This window comes from Engystomops pustulosus, chromosome 3, assembly GCF_040894005.1.
Source record: "Engystomops pustulosus chromosome 3, aEngPut4.maternal, whole genome shotgun sequence".
Taxonomy (NCBI): Eukaryota; Metazoa; Chordata; class Amphibia; order Anura; family Leptodactylidae; genus Engystomops; species Engystomops pustulosus.
The window spans coordinates 178,971,854-178,986,537 of record NC_092413.1 but is presented as its reverse complement, the minus strand read 5'-3'; the positions used below and the strand labels follow the sequence as shown (position 1 = coordinate 178,986,537).

General features: G+C 42.4%; 1 protein-coding gene across 3 annotated transcripts in view; it reads left to right on the top strand.

Moving 5' to 3' along the window:
- Positions 1–14,684, top strand: part of LOC140122349 (glutathione hydrolase-like YwrD proenzyme) — a 97,569-nt gene that overhangs the window by 18,110 nt on the left and 64,775 nt on the right. Inside the window, exons 1-2 of one of the 3 annotated variants that reach the window (XM_072143105.1) lie at positions 3,487–3,553; positions 10,414–10,538. In XM_072143105.1, the coding sequence (XP_071999206.1) occupies positions 10,439–10,538 (100 nt within the window). In that variant the 5' untranslated portion in view covers positions 3,487–3,553; positions 10,414–10,438. Of the gene's footprint in view, positions 1–3,486; positions 3,554–4,801; positions 5,063–10,413; positions 10,539–14,684 lie in introns of those variants that run through there. The other 2 variants (XM_072143106.1, XM_072143107.1) reach the window with 2 other exon arrangements.

Sequence of the window (14,684 nt, the reverse complement as noted above, 5' to 3'; positions counted from 1 at the left end):
TTTCCCCATGTACACTATTTTTCACATATCCACAAGATTGATAGATTTTACATGCCGGTCCCGTCTATTTTGGGAATTAGGTCTGCTACAGCTAGTTTAAATGGAGAGAGTATGAGAAATGAATGGAGAGTGCATGAAGTCAAAGCTGGTATATTTTATAATTGTAACTTCAGACAATTTTTTTATTTCTCCAAGGAACAATTGGATATTCAAAATTTGGTTCTGTCACCTTACAGCTGATCATTGCAGTCCTTAAGTCAGGGACCGCCTACATATCCTGTGCATATGTCATATATAATGTAGATGGGCTAAAGCCAGCCTGTCCATGCTGCAATGGCTTAGTGTGCCCCCTTTGTGCTCTTGCACGCACTGAACTTGGGAATAGACGTTGATTTCATGACAGTGTATCATGTCCCCTGCCATACATTATTCAAACCCTGGAGACCACCTTCCCCTATATTGTATTGTAACATTACCTCTCTTTACCCTAATATACTGTCGATTTGTCTATTTGTCCATCATTACATTGTGTGTATGTATATCACCCTAATGGGATTTATCTATTTTAAGTTAGCATATGTTCCTTTGTAATTTGTGCCAAAGTAGCCTACTACCTGTCAGGCTTCACGGGTCCTGGACCCCCTGGACCACCGCGGGTGATGACACAAGCCATCAACTGGGACCGGAATCTAAGTGGCAAACGATTTTTAACCAGAGCCCGCCACAAAGCAGGTTGGACTTGCTGCGGCGTGGTACCACCAGATCGTTCCACAGGTGTGACTTTGTCCGCGGTGGCAGCCAAGGCGAGGTACAGAGTCAGAAGGCAAGTTCGTGATTGGGGTCAGACAGGGGGTCAAGACAGGTGGCAAAGGCTCAGGGTCAGAGGGAGAGATGAAGGTCAGGGCTGGCAGCAGAGGAGCATAAATGAGGACAAGTCCGGGATCACAACGGGAGGTGAACAGAAAGGATTATCGCAAGGGTTCTAGCTTTCTCTTAGGCATATAGCACGAAGATCCGCCAGGGAATGCTGGGAAGAGTCGGCTTTTATCTAATTCCGGAAAGTGGCCAGCGGCAATCAGTGGTGCGATTGCCCTTTAAATCTACGAGCGCCGGCGCTTGTAATCCCTAGGAGATGGTGACGCACGGAGTGGGAACTTGAGATGGTACCTGGAGCATGGAAAGTTGAGTGATGCCGGGGGAATGGGCGACGCAGAAAGGGGCACGGGTGCGCCTGCGACCTGGGATGTGTGTGACAGGAGCACCCGTGGCGCTACCACTGTGGTGAAAACCATCCACCTCGTTGGTCATAGATTAGAGGGGCTTGAGACATGTTAACCTATTTGTGTGAAGCTACATACCAGAGTGCCCTATGACTTACAGTACTGATCCAGATCACATATGTAAACAAAACTCTATGTTTATTGTTTGTAATTTGTTTGCACCCTTTTCTCCATAACTTTTGGGTCCTATGGACTATTCTTGTCCTATGTCTTGTAATTCTTTGCCTTCCAATAAACCATATTATGAAAAAAAATAATAATGTAGATGGGAAACCCCTATTCATTTTCAAAAGAAAATACAACTATGAAAAAGAAGAATCCCCAGTTCAAAGGGGTTTGTCCAATGTATACAAGTTTTTTTTTAATGATTCCTTGTAATGGGGGGAATTAGATAGAAGGAGGAAAGACAAGATGGGATCGTGAGACTAAGGCTCCAGCCCACCGAAAGCCCTGCCTGCTTACTTGTGCGTATACTAAGTGATATCAGACAGCCACAAAGACAATCCCTCCTTACACCAAAGCAGGGACACAAAACAAGACAGACAAATAACACAATAGAATAATGAGCAGCCCAGGTGACAAAAGAGATAGTATACAAGGCCCAAAATCGCAAATTCAAAGGGATAGTTACAAAGCGAGAGCCAAAATTGAATGACCAGAAGTACAGATAACAGAGTAACCCTCACACAGACAGCAGAGCAAATAAGGCAAACTTTTAACCAGCAAGGGGCAAACAGAACACAGGATCATTTAAGTGTCTGCAGGAACTCAGCCTCAGGTAATAAAAGCGGAGTTCTGTCACAGAGTGTTATGTCTGGATGATTCAATGCCAGGCTGCAGAGGAGATGGATGTGGTGAATTAACTAAACCACTGTTCCCACTGCTCAAAGAAAGTGAGACAAAAAATGTCAATGTCTCCTGCTTCCCACAGCTGCGCTGAACAGAACGTGCTCCTATAAGTTTCAATGGAGATTGGAGACCCTGTGCGGCAGACTTTCCATTCAGCCCAGCAAGGGAAAGCGGGTCAACGGGTGTCCTAGAAGTGAGAAGAACCTTTAAGTTTTTGAAGGAACATACAAACCGAGAAAAAGGAAGGAAGGAGGTTGTACGATGAATGCAAATTTTCTTTAATGATTCCTCTTATAAAGTAAAAAATGTTACTATTTGAATCCTTTTAAAACATATATAAATACCTTAAGAAGATAAATTCTACATTATGACAGGTTCCAATAGCCTCTGCCATGCTAATTTTAAAAATGCCTTTATTGGCATCCTGAAAACTGCCACTGCTTTCTAAAACTTTATTTCACAGTACCTGGTTCCCAGCAGCATCCAGTAAGTCATAGAGGTGTCCTCATTGCAACCTCCTCCCCCCTCCTCACTCATTCCCATTCCTCCCCTGCATCACAACTCAACGTGCATGACAGTAGAAGGAACTCACCACACAAGTGCCAGAATTGCTTGCAGCTTAAGTTGACTTAGGCGTGGGGAGCGAGCAGGGCAGAGATTGCATCACGGAGATGAGGACTTGAGCCATTAGTAGCTGCCCCCCATGACTTGCCACACACTGGAAGGGAGACAGATAGTGTGAAATAAAGTTTAATAAAGCAGTGGCAGTATGCAGAATGCCAACAAAGGCATTTTTAAAATCGGCATGGCAGAGGCTATTGGAAGCGCCATTATGTAGAAATGACCTTCCTGATGACATGTACCGTATAAGTACTGTATTTGCACAAAGCTAGTCATTCCCCCCACTACAAACATGGTTTTCAATATCACAATAGTGATACGGGAATTATGTGCAGCATTACTGTCTGCAGTGCTTCTTTCACATTCCTTTTCTTTTGGAATGAACATCTATTAGCCCTCTATCAGCTATTTATCTGTACTAAGATGCCTAATGGGCCACCTCCACTATTTTAGCAGAGCAGCAGAATTTCTCAATTAAGAAGGCCACTTGTCACAGCTCATCATAGAAGTAAATAGTCTTCACCAAAATGGCTGACACAGCACTTCCTGTATTTTTATTACAAAAGTTGTTTCCCATTTCCAACATGGCAGTCTCACTACTTCCTGTATGTACTGAGCGTGTGTAATGAGCCATTGGCTACTTCAGGTTTTATCACTAAGTAACGGAGGCGGGAGTTGTGCCTCCCATGAAGTGATTGGCCTAGCTACATGACACTCTGTGTGTGCTTTATGTAATGCTGTGATCAATGTTCATAACATATCATGTTCAGATAGATATAAACCTGTATGACTGCAAATACTTGGTGAGTGTTTAGTCGTCTCCTTTTTGCAAACGTCTGCACTGACTACCCTATATACATTGATCTTACAGCATTATACTTTATTTTATGTATTTCAGCACTTTCTATCACATGTTTTCATTATATATACTGATAGTTTACAATATTATATACATATTGTTGTGTATGTATATAATGACTGCCATTGTGTTCATCTGAGCACGTTGTATACAATGTCATTTCTTTGCATTTCTGAATATTTGTTGCACCTGTATCAGTTTGGTCAAAGAAAGTTGACCAGTGACCAAAGTTGAAAGTTGACCAAAGAAATCTTCTACCAGTGCAAGGCTTCATTCCCATCATGGAACTTTCCATGTTGGGAATGAAGCCTTGCACTGGTAGAAGATAATAAATATGAATCTGTTTTCCTGGATTTCCAGTGTAGTGCTTCAACTGTTTATGAAGTATCTACAACCATGGATCAGTCTGCAGCTTCTAGGACCTACCACATTTACACATTGGGGACGTTTCATCGAGACTGACATTTATAATGCCAGTCTTAAAACTCCCTCCGACGGTGCCCATATTTATGCGTTACGAACTTTAGACCATGTCGGAATTGGCAGAGTTTTTTTCTATAGTCTTTGCTGGTTTTCTAGTTTTCACTTCCCAACCATCCCTACACTTGCCCCGCTCAAAGCCCAGTCTCTGCCCGGATGTGACTATAGTGGCCAGTAGGGATCATATAATGAATAAATATATGCAGTATATATAATATAATGAAGCCATAAGGAATTTCCACCATTGAGAATAATAATATTCATGAATGTAAGATTAAGGTCCTGGCAGGATGACTGTTCACGGACAGTTGGATCACATAACCCCGTATCTGCAACCATTTTATGGACAGGAATGTCTGGCTGATGAGGTAAAAGACAGGAGGCTTTACTCATATCAAGAACGCGGAGCAGAACTTTTAATAGATGTAAAATACCTAATATCCTGCCCCATACTTTTACATATTTTTATACACATTACAATAGCTGAAGAAAGGGGATTTGCTCAAGTACATTGCAGTTACAAAAATAAATGTAAACACCATGTTAACACATATGTTAACATCATCATGTTCACTTATTGTTTGGTAACATGGCAAAGTAATTAGGCAAATCTACTCTTCTCAGCTGGTATGATGCCTTTCTAAACGGAATGCAAACGCAACGTGTGTACGTGGCCTCAGGAAACTCTGCACGTGAAAAGGGCCTCAGTCATTCACAGCTGAGATAAGAATTTACCAGTCTCTTTTAGGCTGTGATTGTCAGTGTTACGGAAACAGCTGAGCGCAGCTATTCTACGCTTTCTTTCTGATATTCCCAGGATAAATAGTAGCTACGGAAACAATGGAGTATAGCCACGTTCAGCACGTTCTGTAACAAGGACAACCTCGGCACGGGAAAGGCAGGGATGTGCTCATTTTAGTTATTAGCAGCTGAGATTGCATTCTGCCTTTATGGTTTGTCCTGAATTTGTAAGGTCAGTTTTGCTGTAATTTGTTGCAAATTAATAAAATGCCTCATTATGTTTGATACATTTGACACATTTTTGAGTGCTTATTATTGCATCCCTTTTTTTCTCTGCATGTATAGATACATATGTATCATATACTGACCATTTATTCTCTCTGTAATTTTCACATTGAAAACATAGATCTTGTGCAATAGTTTTTTTTTTTTTTACGTTTGCGGATAATGGATAACAATTTAAAACTTTGGGTCGGCGAAAAATTATCTGTGGTCAGTTTTTTTTTCTACCGATGGTAACCAGCTGCCTTCTTATTGATGTTATAGCATAGTTTTTTTGTGGGAATGGAAAAATCAAAGGGAAAAATGGATGCCATATGAACTTGGAAAAAAAAGTATGCAGATACAACACAGGTAAAAAGGATTCCGGTTTTAATGGTAGCGCATCAGACGGATCTGTGTGAATAAGCCCCTTACACACTTGGGAGTGTCATCCGTCCAACTTTCATCACACTCACAGTGTGTGTTGGCTCAACTGTTCGGCCTGAGTAAACTCAACTCAGCATTTCAGTTCTGTTCCAGTGGAGAGCTCTCGGGCTGGCCGTTCCAGCCAGCACACAGTAGTTAGTGTATAAGGGGCCGAACGCTTCTGTCATAAAGTGCAAATTGGGCCTAGGGTGAGAGCAGGGAGACATTTAGTTGGGCAATTCATCACATGGACAGAATGAGTGTGCCATGAATTACAGCTATTCAGGGCTTGTACAACACTCTTCAGGCATACAAGCCCTGATAAATGTGCCCCGCAGTGATGATGTGTAAGATTTTAGCCTGTTGCCTCCTAGAATCACTGAATTGAATAGAAATACTGATTTCAGTTCACTGATTCAGAATTTGGTCCAGTAAATCCTTTGCAGATATGTGTAAACCTACATGCTTGAGATTGGGAATGAGCACATGTTTCTACATCACAAGCTCAGTAACATTAGGGGGGGGGGTGTAAAACAGCACTTTTGAGGGGGGGGGCTTGTTTGATTTATGTTACAGAGTATAACATTTAGAGTATTAAATTTAAATAAGTTACTGAAAAGTTACACACTTTTAAAATGTTGCCTTCACCAGCAGGAGAGTAGAGTGTTTTGGTTTTTTTTTTTTGGCTTCCAAAGGTAAATTATGCACAACACTGAAAAACTTGGATGCAAGATCTTTTGCAGGGCAGTTGACAAAAATTGCAAAAAAAAATGTGCAAATCCACCACTATAACCCGAAAATGAGCAAAAATGGAGATGAAGAAAAAAATGCATGTCTCTCAACACTTTTCATTCAAGTGAATATTATTCAATACTCTCTGCAGATATTCATATTTAATAAATGAATAGGGGTCAATCCGTCTGTTTGTGCTGCTATGACTTGCAGCCAAATATCTGTAGGTTATGTCAGAGCAATGTGGCAGAGAAACCTGGAAGGTTCCCGTGAGTTGTAGAGAGATGTTACAAATTGCAGGAAGCCTAAAACCTCCATGGAAGCCGGTAGTAAAATTGTGGTATTACTGTAACTCATGAAAGGTTTGTGAAGTTTCTTGTGGCTCTCATTTTAATAGAAAACCATGGATATCATTGAGAGATGTTATAGTAATTTTTGTAAAGTCAAAAGTCACGTTAGTGCATTGAGGTTACTATGGAGCTGATTGTAACCAATAAAATCTATGACTGCTCCCATAGTATATTTTTTATGGCAAGCTGTACTAACCAATATCTTTTTGATACCGATCACTAAAAGGATTTCACCCAATGATGTTCTGTTTTAATGCCCAGGGCTGTAACGATTCTGAGTACCATGGCCAACAGCAACCGTGGTATTTAGGGAGTTTTAGAGGGAGGGGACACCTCTCTAAACACGAGCAGTGACTGTCATCAGTGTTAGTTAGTTTTTAACTGATTGTTTCTGCATTTACAAGCAGGATTGTCAAGATTGGAGCATGAGTCACACAATCAGAAGGTTTATATTAAAAAATGTTTTTTTTTGGTATCTCAGGAGCACAAAGTATTTCAGAGTAAACTATGACTCCTTTATCAAGTGGAAAGAGACTGCAGCGCGGTTAAAGGGTTAACTACCCAATCACTAAAGGGCCATTCTAACACTATTGATGACTTCAGAATAGCACATAAATTTCAGTTTGGTGGGGATCAGCTGTTCTCAGCAGTTAATACACAGAGAGCGGAAAATGACAGCTCAGTTCTTGGTGTATCATCCCAAGCTGAGTAACCATGTATGGCCACTACCAATCTGATATTGATGACCAATTGTAGAAATAGGTCATCATAATTTTTCATCCGGAAAATCCCTTTGAAATCTTCTTCAGCATGTGACACACAAATACAACATAGTCACGCCTCTCAACCAAAAAATGTTGGGCAACCGGATTGTGACAAATCTAACCGTATCTCATCATGAGTGATGGAGTCATGAGTTGTTCTATTGTCACATTCCATGACTGACCGCTGTGCTTATCTTCTAGGAGTGTCATTGTTCTGGTTTGTGGTGTCCTTATTCCATTGGAGCCAAATCTGAATATAGAACTATAAAAAAAGAAGAAAATGTACATTCATCCTTATACCTCCAGCCAGCCATTGTTGGTTATCCAGCATGCAAATAGGCAAAATATCCAGTTGGGCTTAGAAACATACATACATACATGCTTGCATACATGACAATGAATGTACATAAGTGTAAGAGTAATTTGATGGACAAATTCACCTCCAACTATCCGCCTGCTGTGGGGTTGGTTAATTTCAACCCTGCTAGGTCCCTCATGCCCTCCAAGCATCTAAAGAGTCTCATCCACCCCCACCCCACACAGAACAATTCTCTACAGAGCATGCATTTGTTCTAGGTAGGTAGGGGGATTGTTTTGTTCATGAGAAACTCATCTGACAGCAGCTCATTTCCTGGTAGAACATAAGATCACACTTGTTAAAATGCTGCACTCCAAATCCTTTTATCCCCAATATTTGCCTTAGACATAGGATTGTTGGCCAGTGGTCACCTTTAGGCTTCTCCAGGGTGATTCATAGAAGAACCTACCAATACATATTTGTTAATCCCTTTACTGTTTCTTAAAGTATCACCACAATGAAATTAAATGTTTAAAACCATTGCTCATCGTATCTTCTAATCCGTCAGCTCTAATCTCAGCTATATATTTTATAGGTGAAATGTAGTATTACACAATGACCTTTCGAATTGATCCATTCTACCGTCCCCACATCCATTCTCTTTATCACTGGTATTACCTTGTACAGATCAGAAAGTCACATTCAGGCATCAACAAGGTGGAGAGCTTAGAGAAAGCTAAAATTTTAAAAGTTTTTTTTTAAAGGAACTTTTGTACTGCAATGCGTCGTGAGGGAAATAATGTTGGTACTCATGGAAAAAGTGACTGACATTTTGAGGGCATTTATGGTGCTCTGAAATGTGTACTATGTCCTTCTCCTCTGGAACTGCAGGACAATATACCATCTTATCTACATCTTATCATCAGTAAATGTACATCTATCTATTCAGAGACAAACATCACATTTTCCTACTTCCCTTTTGTTATCACTTTATGAAAAGGATCTTCATATTATGTAACGTTTTACACTGAATTATTTTATCCAATTTATATCAATCCATTCCCTACATGTGTCTTATGTTCCTGCTTTACAGTACACTATTCCTGCGTCTGCACATATGTGTGGGCTCATTGTTTCATGTATAATTCTTTGGAGCCTTTCTGTGTTTTATTGCTATCAATGACAGATTTCTGTACAGTTTCATCTACTATAGGCGAACTCTAACCCCTTACGGACGCGCACCGTAATAGTATGGCATATGCCGGTGCAGGGAGAGGACTCAGGGGGTAAGCCCTCTCCATTGCCGGTAGGCCCGGATTGGACCTCACTGAGGACCTCAACATCATCCAATGTTCACATAAATAACCTTCAGATATCCTCTTTATAGAAATTATTTTAGTGGTGAATTTTAGCCATTTTAGTGTGCAGTTGACCTTAGAGACCTTACCTTGTAATGGTTAGGGGGGATCTTCTACACTTTGCAAATGTACTTAAATAAATTAGATAAAACCTACCCCTACAGACAATTAGAATGAGTAAAATAAATAGTACAATCAGAACCTACATCACAACGCTGACTAAGTTCATCACCAGCCTCCACCTCTTAGTCCCTCTTGACATATAATTTCAAGTCAATAATGCTCAGTCAAATACTTGCTGGGGTGGACCACCAGTGTGATTAATGATTTATTGAGAAATTATTTCTTCTTTTTTTTTTTTTTACATTTTAATTTTAAAGTCTTTGGTATACATGTGGTTACCAGGTCATCCTAAACATTGTACATTCAGGTTACAGCCCAGGTTCTATATCTTTATGCTCTGCACAAGGCAGACTGGTGTGTTTTGTGACTCAGAGTCACATGCCCTGCCAACCATTAGTTATGCCCATGGTTCTTCCAGTCTCAGGCTGTGAATTGGCACATGGCCAAAGCAATGGAGACCCGACTATAGAGAAACACATACTCAGATTACAGGAATGGTCTGTTTTGAGTAACCTAGTTTTGTTTTTCTTTATTATGCAGGTAATTTTTAGATTTTCATAATCCCATATTTTTCAAATGATGAGAAAAAATCTTGCTAAAAAGTGCCTGCATCTTATAGTCATAGGTTAGGAGGATCCGGCACTGGCAAACCCTCCTAAACAGTTAATGGAGATCGGGTGAGCACTGACATAGCACTTCATATGATCTCCTAGAGATCATAGTCTCTGCACTGCTCTCTCCTTCTACTAGCCGTGTCCTGACTGTAACACACAGGACCTGGAGTGATGTCACAAGCATGTGACTGATCTCATGCTACCTACATCACTCACAGTCTTCAAACTGCAAGGGATGGGGCAAAGAAGAAGCTAAGGGTTGGGACAGGGTAAGAAGAAGAGGTGTGAGTTTTTCTGTGTATAGCAGTACCCAGTTAGTGTGCCTGTGTGTGTTTGTGCACAGCAGTGCCTAGTGTGTACAGCAGTGCCCAGTTAGTGTGCCTGTGTGTGTTTGTGCATAGCAGTGCCTAGTGTGTATTGCAGTGCCCAGTTAGTGTGCCTGTGTGTGTTTGTGCATAGCAGTGCCTAGTGTGTATTGCAGTGCCCAGTTAGTGTGCCTGTGTGTGTTTGTGCATAGCAGTGCCTAGTGTGTATTGCAGTGCCCAGAGTATGTAGCAGTGCCAAAAACATGGTACTTTACAAATTCACATATTTAAACAAAACCTGTTATCTTATGTATTCAGTCTCGTTTGATTGAATGTTTTTTGTGTCTTTTAGGACAACATAGTTACCCCAGCCAAAAATGACTAGTATGTTGGAGTTCATTTCCAGAAGATCACCAATTGTCTGCACCGGAGGATGCGTCGCAACCAGTCAACCACTAGCTACACAAATTGGCTTAGGTATTTTATTGATAAGTACCTTGTGTTATTTTTTAAGAACATTTTCATTTTTAGAAAGTCACCTGCAACTATGAACATTCAAATTGTCATTTTCTGTCATCCTGTTTAATTTATTTTTTTTACCAATCCCTAATTTAAGGGAGATAAAATGATAGTAAAATCATTCACATAACAACCTCTTTCACTATTCCTGGAACTCCTGTAGCTACTTTTTTTATGAATTATTATGATTATTTCTCTTAGGAAGTCTTTATGGTGGATTTAAAGATAAATATGGTAACTGCCAGGCAACAACAACGTCAGATTTATGGCCTGTGTTTACTCATATTTCTGAGATTTATTAAAAAAAAATGCTTTGATCAAATAATGAGATTGTTGACACTTTTCTGAAGGACAATAGACATATCTTAACCATAGTTTTATTTAATTTATATAGGTGTTTTGAGTAAAAAAATTAAAACCCAGTTAACCCTTTCACAACTGCTGTATGTCTATATACGTCCTCATAGCATATACCCTGTGCAGATAGCATGTTCATAGACGTCATGCGGGGGAACACTTTAAACAGTTACATCTTCTGAACTGTGGCACTTTAGTATTGGTGACTGGTGTCATTTTAGTAATGCACCAAGATTGTAATACAATTATATAAATATACAATTTTTATATACAGCTCCCTCTCCAACTGTAATTTTTTAATGTAGAAATCTCTGGTTATGTGGCATCTAGAAACACAATTCTGGTCCATTATTAAAGGGAAGATTTTACGTTTTGAAATGACACCAGAACTTTGTTTCTAGGTACAGATCAAAAGCTGTCAGAAATGTGCCCCCCACCGCCTGTCAACTGAAGGCAGCAAGGAAATTGACTAGGTGGAGGCTGTAGGGAGACACAGCTGACAGTTTGCAAAAGTACATGCAGCTGTAGCTGAACCTGGGGAAGGGTAACATATTAACACTGCACATAATTTTCACATATTTTAGTAACTTTATTGTAAAATGTGAAAAATGACAAAAAAAGCATATTATTTAAGGATTTTCCTGATAATTCTATAAACAATAACACCTATAAACTAATAAAATTATCCTATGAAATTAAAGTCTAAAATATCATAAATAAAGACAAATGGTTATGACGCATACATTTGTCCCAAAGATATCATTGTTTAAAGAGGAGCAGACTAGAGATGAGCGAACACTAAAATGCTCGGGTACTCGTTATTCGAGACGAACTTTTCCCGATGCTCGAGTGCTCGTCTCGAATAACGAGCCCCATTGAAGTCAATGGGAGACTCGAGCATTTTTCAAGGGGACCAAGGATCTGCACAGGGAAGCTTGGCCAAGCACCTGGGAACCTCAGAAAAGGATGGAAACACCACGGAAATGGACAGGAAACAGCAGGGGCAGCATGCATGGATGCCTCAGAGACTGCTTAATCGCACCATTATGCCAAAACTATGGGCAACAGCATGGCCGAATGAGGCTAGATAGCATCTAAAACATCCAATAATTGACCCTGACACTATAGGGGACGGCATGCAGAGGCAGCGGCAGCAGCGGCAGGCTAGAGAGTGTCTTGGCAACATACCCCAAATGGACTCAGGCTTAAAACCAATGGGTGGCAGAGAGGAACCAAAGGAGGTGAGCAAGAAGCGCTCAAATAATATCGGTAAATGATAAAAGTTTGCCAGTATATTTTGTGGATTACACAGCAGGGTGGCGACAAAGTTAACATGGAAGCCATGAAAACAACCCAAAATTCTGCCTGACACAGCTCGTTTGATAAGGGGACCATGTATGGAGGCAGCTATATGGACTACTTTTGGAGGCAGCTATGGCGATGACGTGTGGAGGTAGCAATGGAGACAACGTGTGAAGGCAGCTAAAAAGACGACGTGTGGAGGCTGCTATGGAGACAATGTAATTTGGATAGTGCCTGTATGTGGCAGTCCAAAAAAGTTTTCAAACCAGAGGAGCAGGTAGCTGGTCCTCCAGAAAAATTACATAGATTGAGTGCCTGTATGTGGCACTCCCAAAAATTGTTAAAAACAGAGGACAGGGTAGTTGGCCCTCCAGAAAAATTAAATACATAGAGTACTATAGCCAGAGCCAGTTGGCCCTGGCAAAAAAATTGCCAGTTTCCTCTGCTTTAGTGTACAAAGAGGAGGAGAAGGAGGACAATGAGGAGGAGGAGGAGTGCATACATTATTCAGGTTCAGCTTCTTTCACCTGTTGGAGAATGGAAATGCGGAGAAATCCAGGCTTTATTCATCTTGATAAGCGTCAGCCTGTCAGCGCTGTCAGTCGACAGGCGTGTACGCTTATCGGTGATGATGCCACCAGCTGCACTGAAAACCCGCTCGGACAACACGCTAGCGGCAGGGCAGGCAAGAACCTCCAAGGCGTACAGCGCCAGTTCGTGCCACATGTCCAGCTTTGAAACCCAGTAGTTGTAGGGAGCTGTGTGATCATTTAGGACGATGGTATGGTCAGCTACGTACTCCCTCACCATCTTTCTGTAAAGATCAGCCCTACTCTGCCGAGACTGGGGACAGGTGACAGTGTCTTGCTGGGGTGACATAAAACTGGCAAAGGCCTTGTAAAGCGTACCCCTGCCAGTGCTGGACAAGCTGCCTGGTCGCCTACTCTCCCTCGCTACTTGTCCCGCAGAAGTACGCCCTCTGCCGCTAGCGCTGTCAGAAGGGAAATACTGTTTCAGCTTGTGCACCAGGGCCTGCTGGTATTCATGCATTCTCACACTCCTTTCCTCTCCAGGGATGAGAGTGGAAAAATTTTGCTTGTACCGTGGGTCCAGGAGAGTGAACACCCAGTAATCGGTGCTGGAATAAATTCTTTGAACGCGAGGGTCACGGGATAGGCAGCTTAGCATGAAATCTGCCATATGCGCCAGAGTCCCAACGCGCAAGAATTCACTCTCCTCACTGGCCTGACTGTCTATTTCCTCCTCCTCCAACTCCTCTTCTTCTGCCCATACACACTGAACAGTGAAGGACTCAACAATGGTCCCCTCTTCTCTCTCGCCAACATTCTCCTCCTCTTCCTCCTCATCCTCCTCCACCTCCACCTCCTCTGATATGCGCTGAGAAACAGACCTAAGGGTGCTTTGGCTATCAACAAGGGAATCTTCTTCCCCCGTCTCTTGTGACGAGCTCAAAGCTTCCGACTTCATGCTGACCAGAGAGTTTTTCAACAGGCCAAGCAGCGGGATGGTGAGGCTGATGATGGCGGCATCACCTCTGACCATCTGTGTTGACTCCTCAAAGTTACTCAGCGCCTGACAGATATCAGACATCCACGTCCACTCCTCATTGTAGACTTGAGGAAGCTGACTCACCTGACTACCAGTTCTGGTGGAAGTTGACATCTGGCAGTCTACAATCGCTCTGCGCTGCTGGTAAACTCTGGATAACATGGTCAGTGTTGAATTCCACCTCGTCGCACAACAGTCGGTGAGCGGGCAGTTGGAGGCGGCGCTGCGCTGCCCTGAGAGTAGCAGCATCTGTGCTGGACTTCCTGAAATGCGCACAGATGCGGCGCACCTTCGTGAGCAAATCAGACAGATTGGGGTATGTCTTGAGGAAACGCTGAACTATGAGATTTAACACATGGGCCAGGCATGGCACGTGTGTCAGTCTGCCGGGTTGCAGAGCTGCCACCAGGTTACGGCCGTTGTCACACACAACCATGCCTGGCTTCAGGTTCAGCGGTGCCAGCCACAGATCAGTCTGCGCCGTGATGCCCTGTAATAACTCTTGGGCGGTGTGCCTTTTATCGCTTAGGCACAGCAGTTTGAGCACCGCCTGCTGTCGCTTAGCGATGGCACTGCTGCTGTGCCTAGAGCTACCGACTGATGGCGCCATGCCCACGGATGGTAATTTAGAGGAGGAGGTGGAGGAGGGGTGGGAGGAGGAGGAGGCACAGTAGGCCTTTGAGACCTGGACCGAGGTAGGCCCCGCAATCCTCGGCGTCGGCAGTATATGACCAGCCCCAGGGTCAGACTCGGTCCCAGCCTCCACCAAGTTAACCCAATGTGCCTTCAGCGATATATAGTGGCCCTGCACGGCAGCACTCGTCCACGTGTCCGTGGTCAGGTGGACCTTGTCAGAAACGGCGTTGGTCAGGGCAC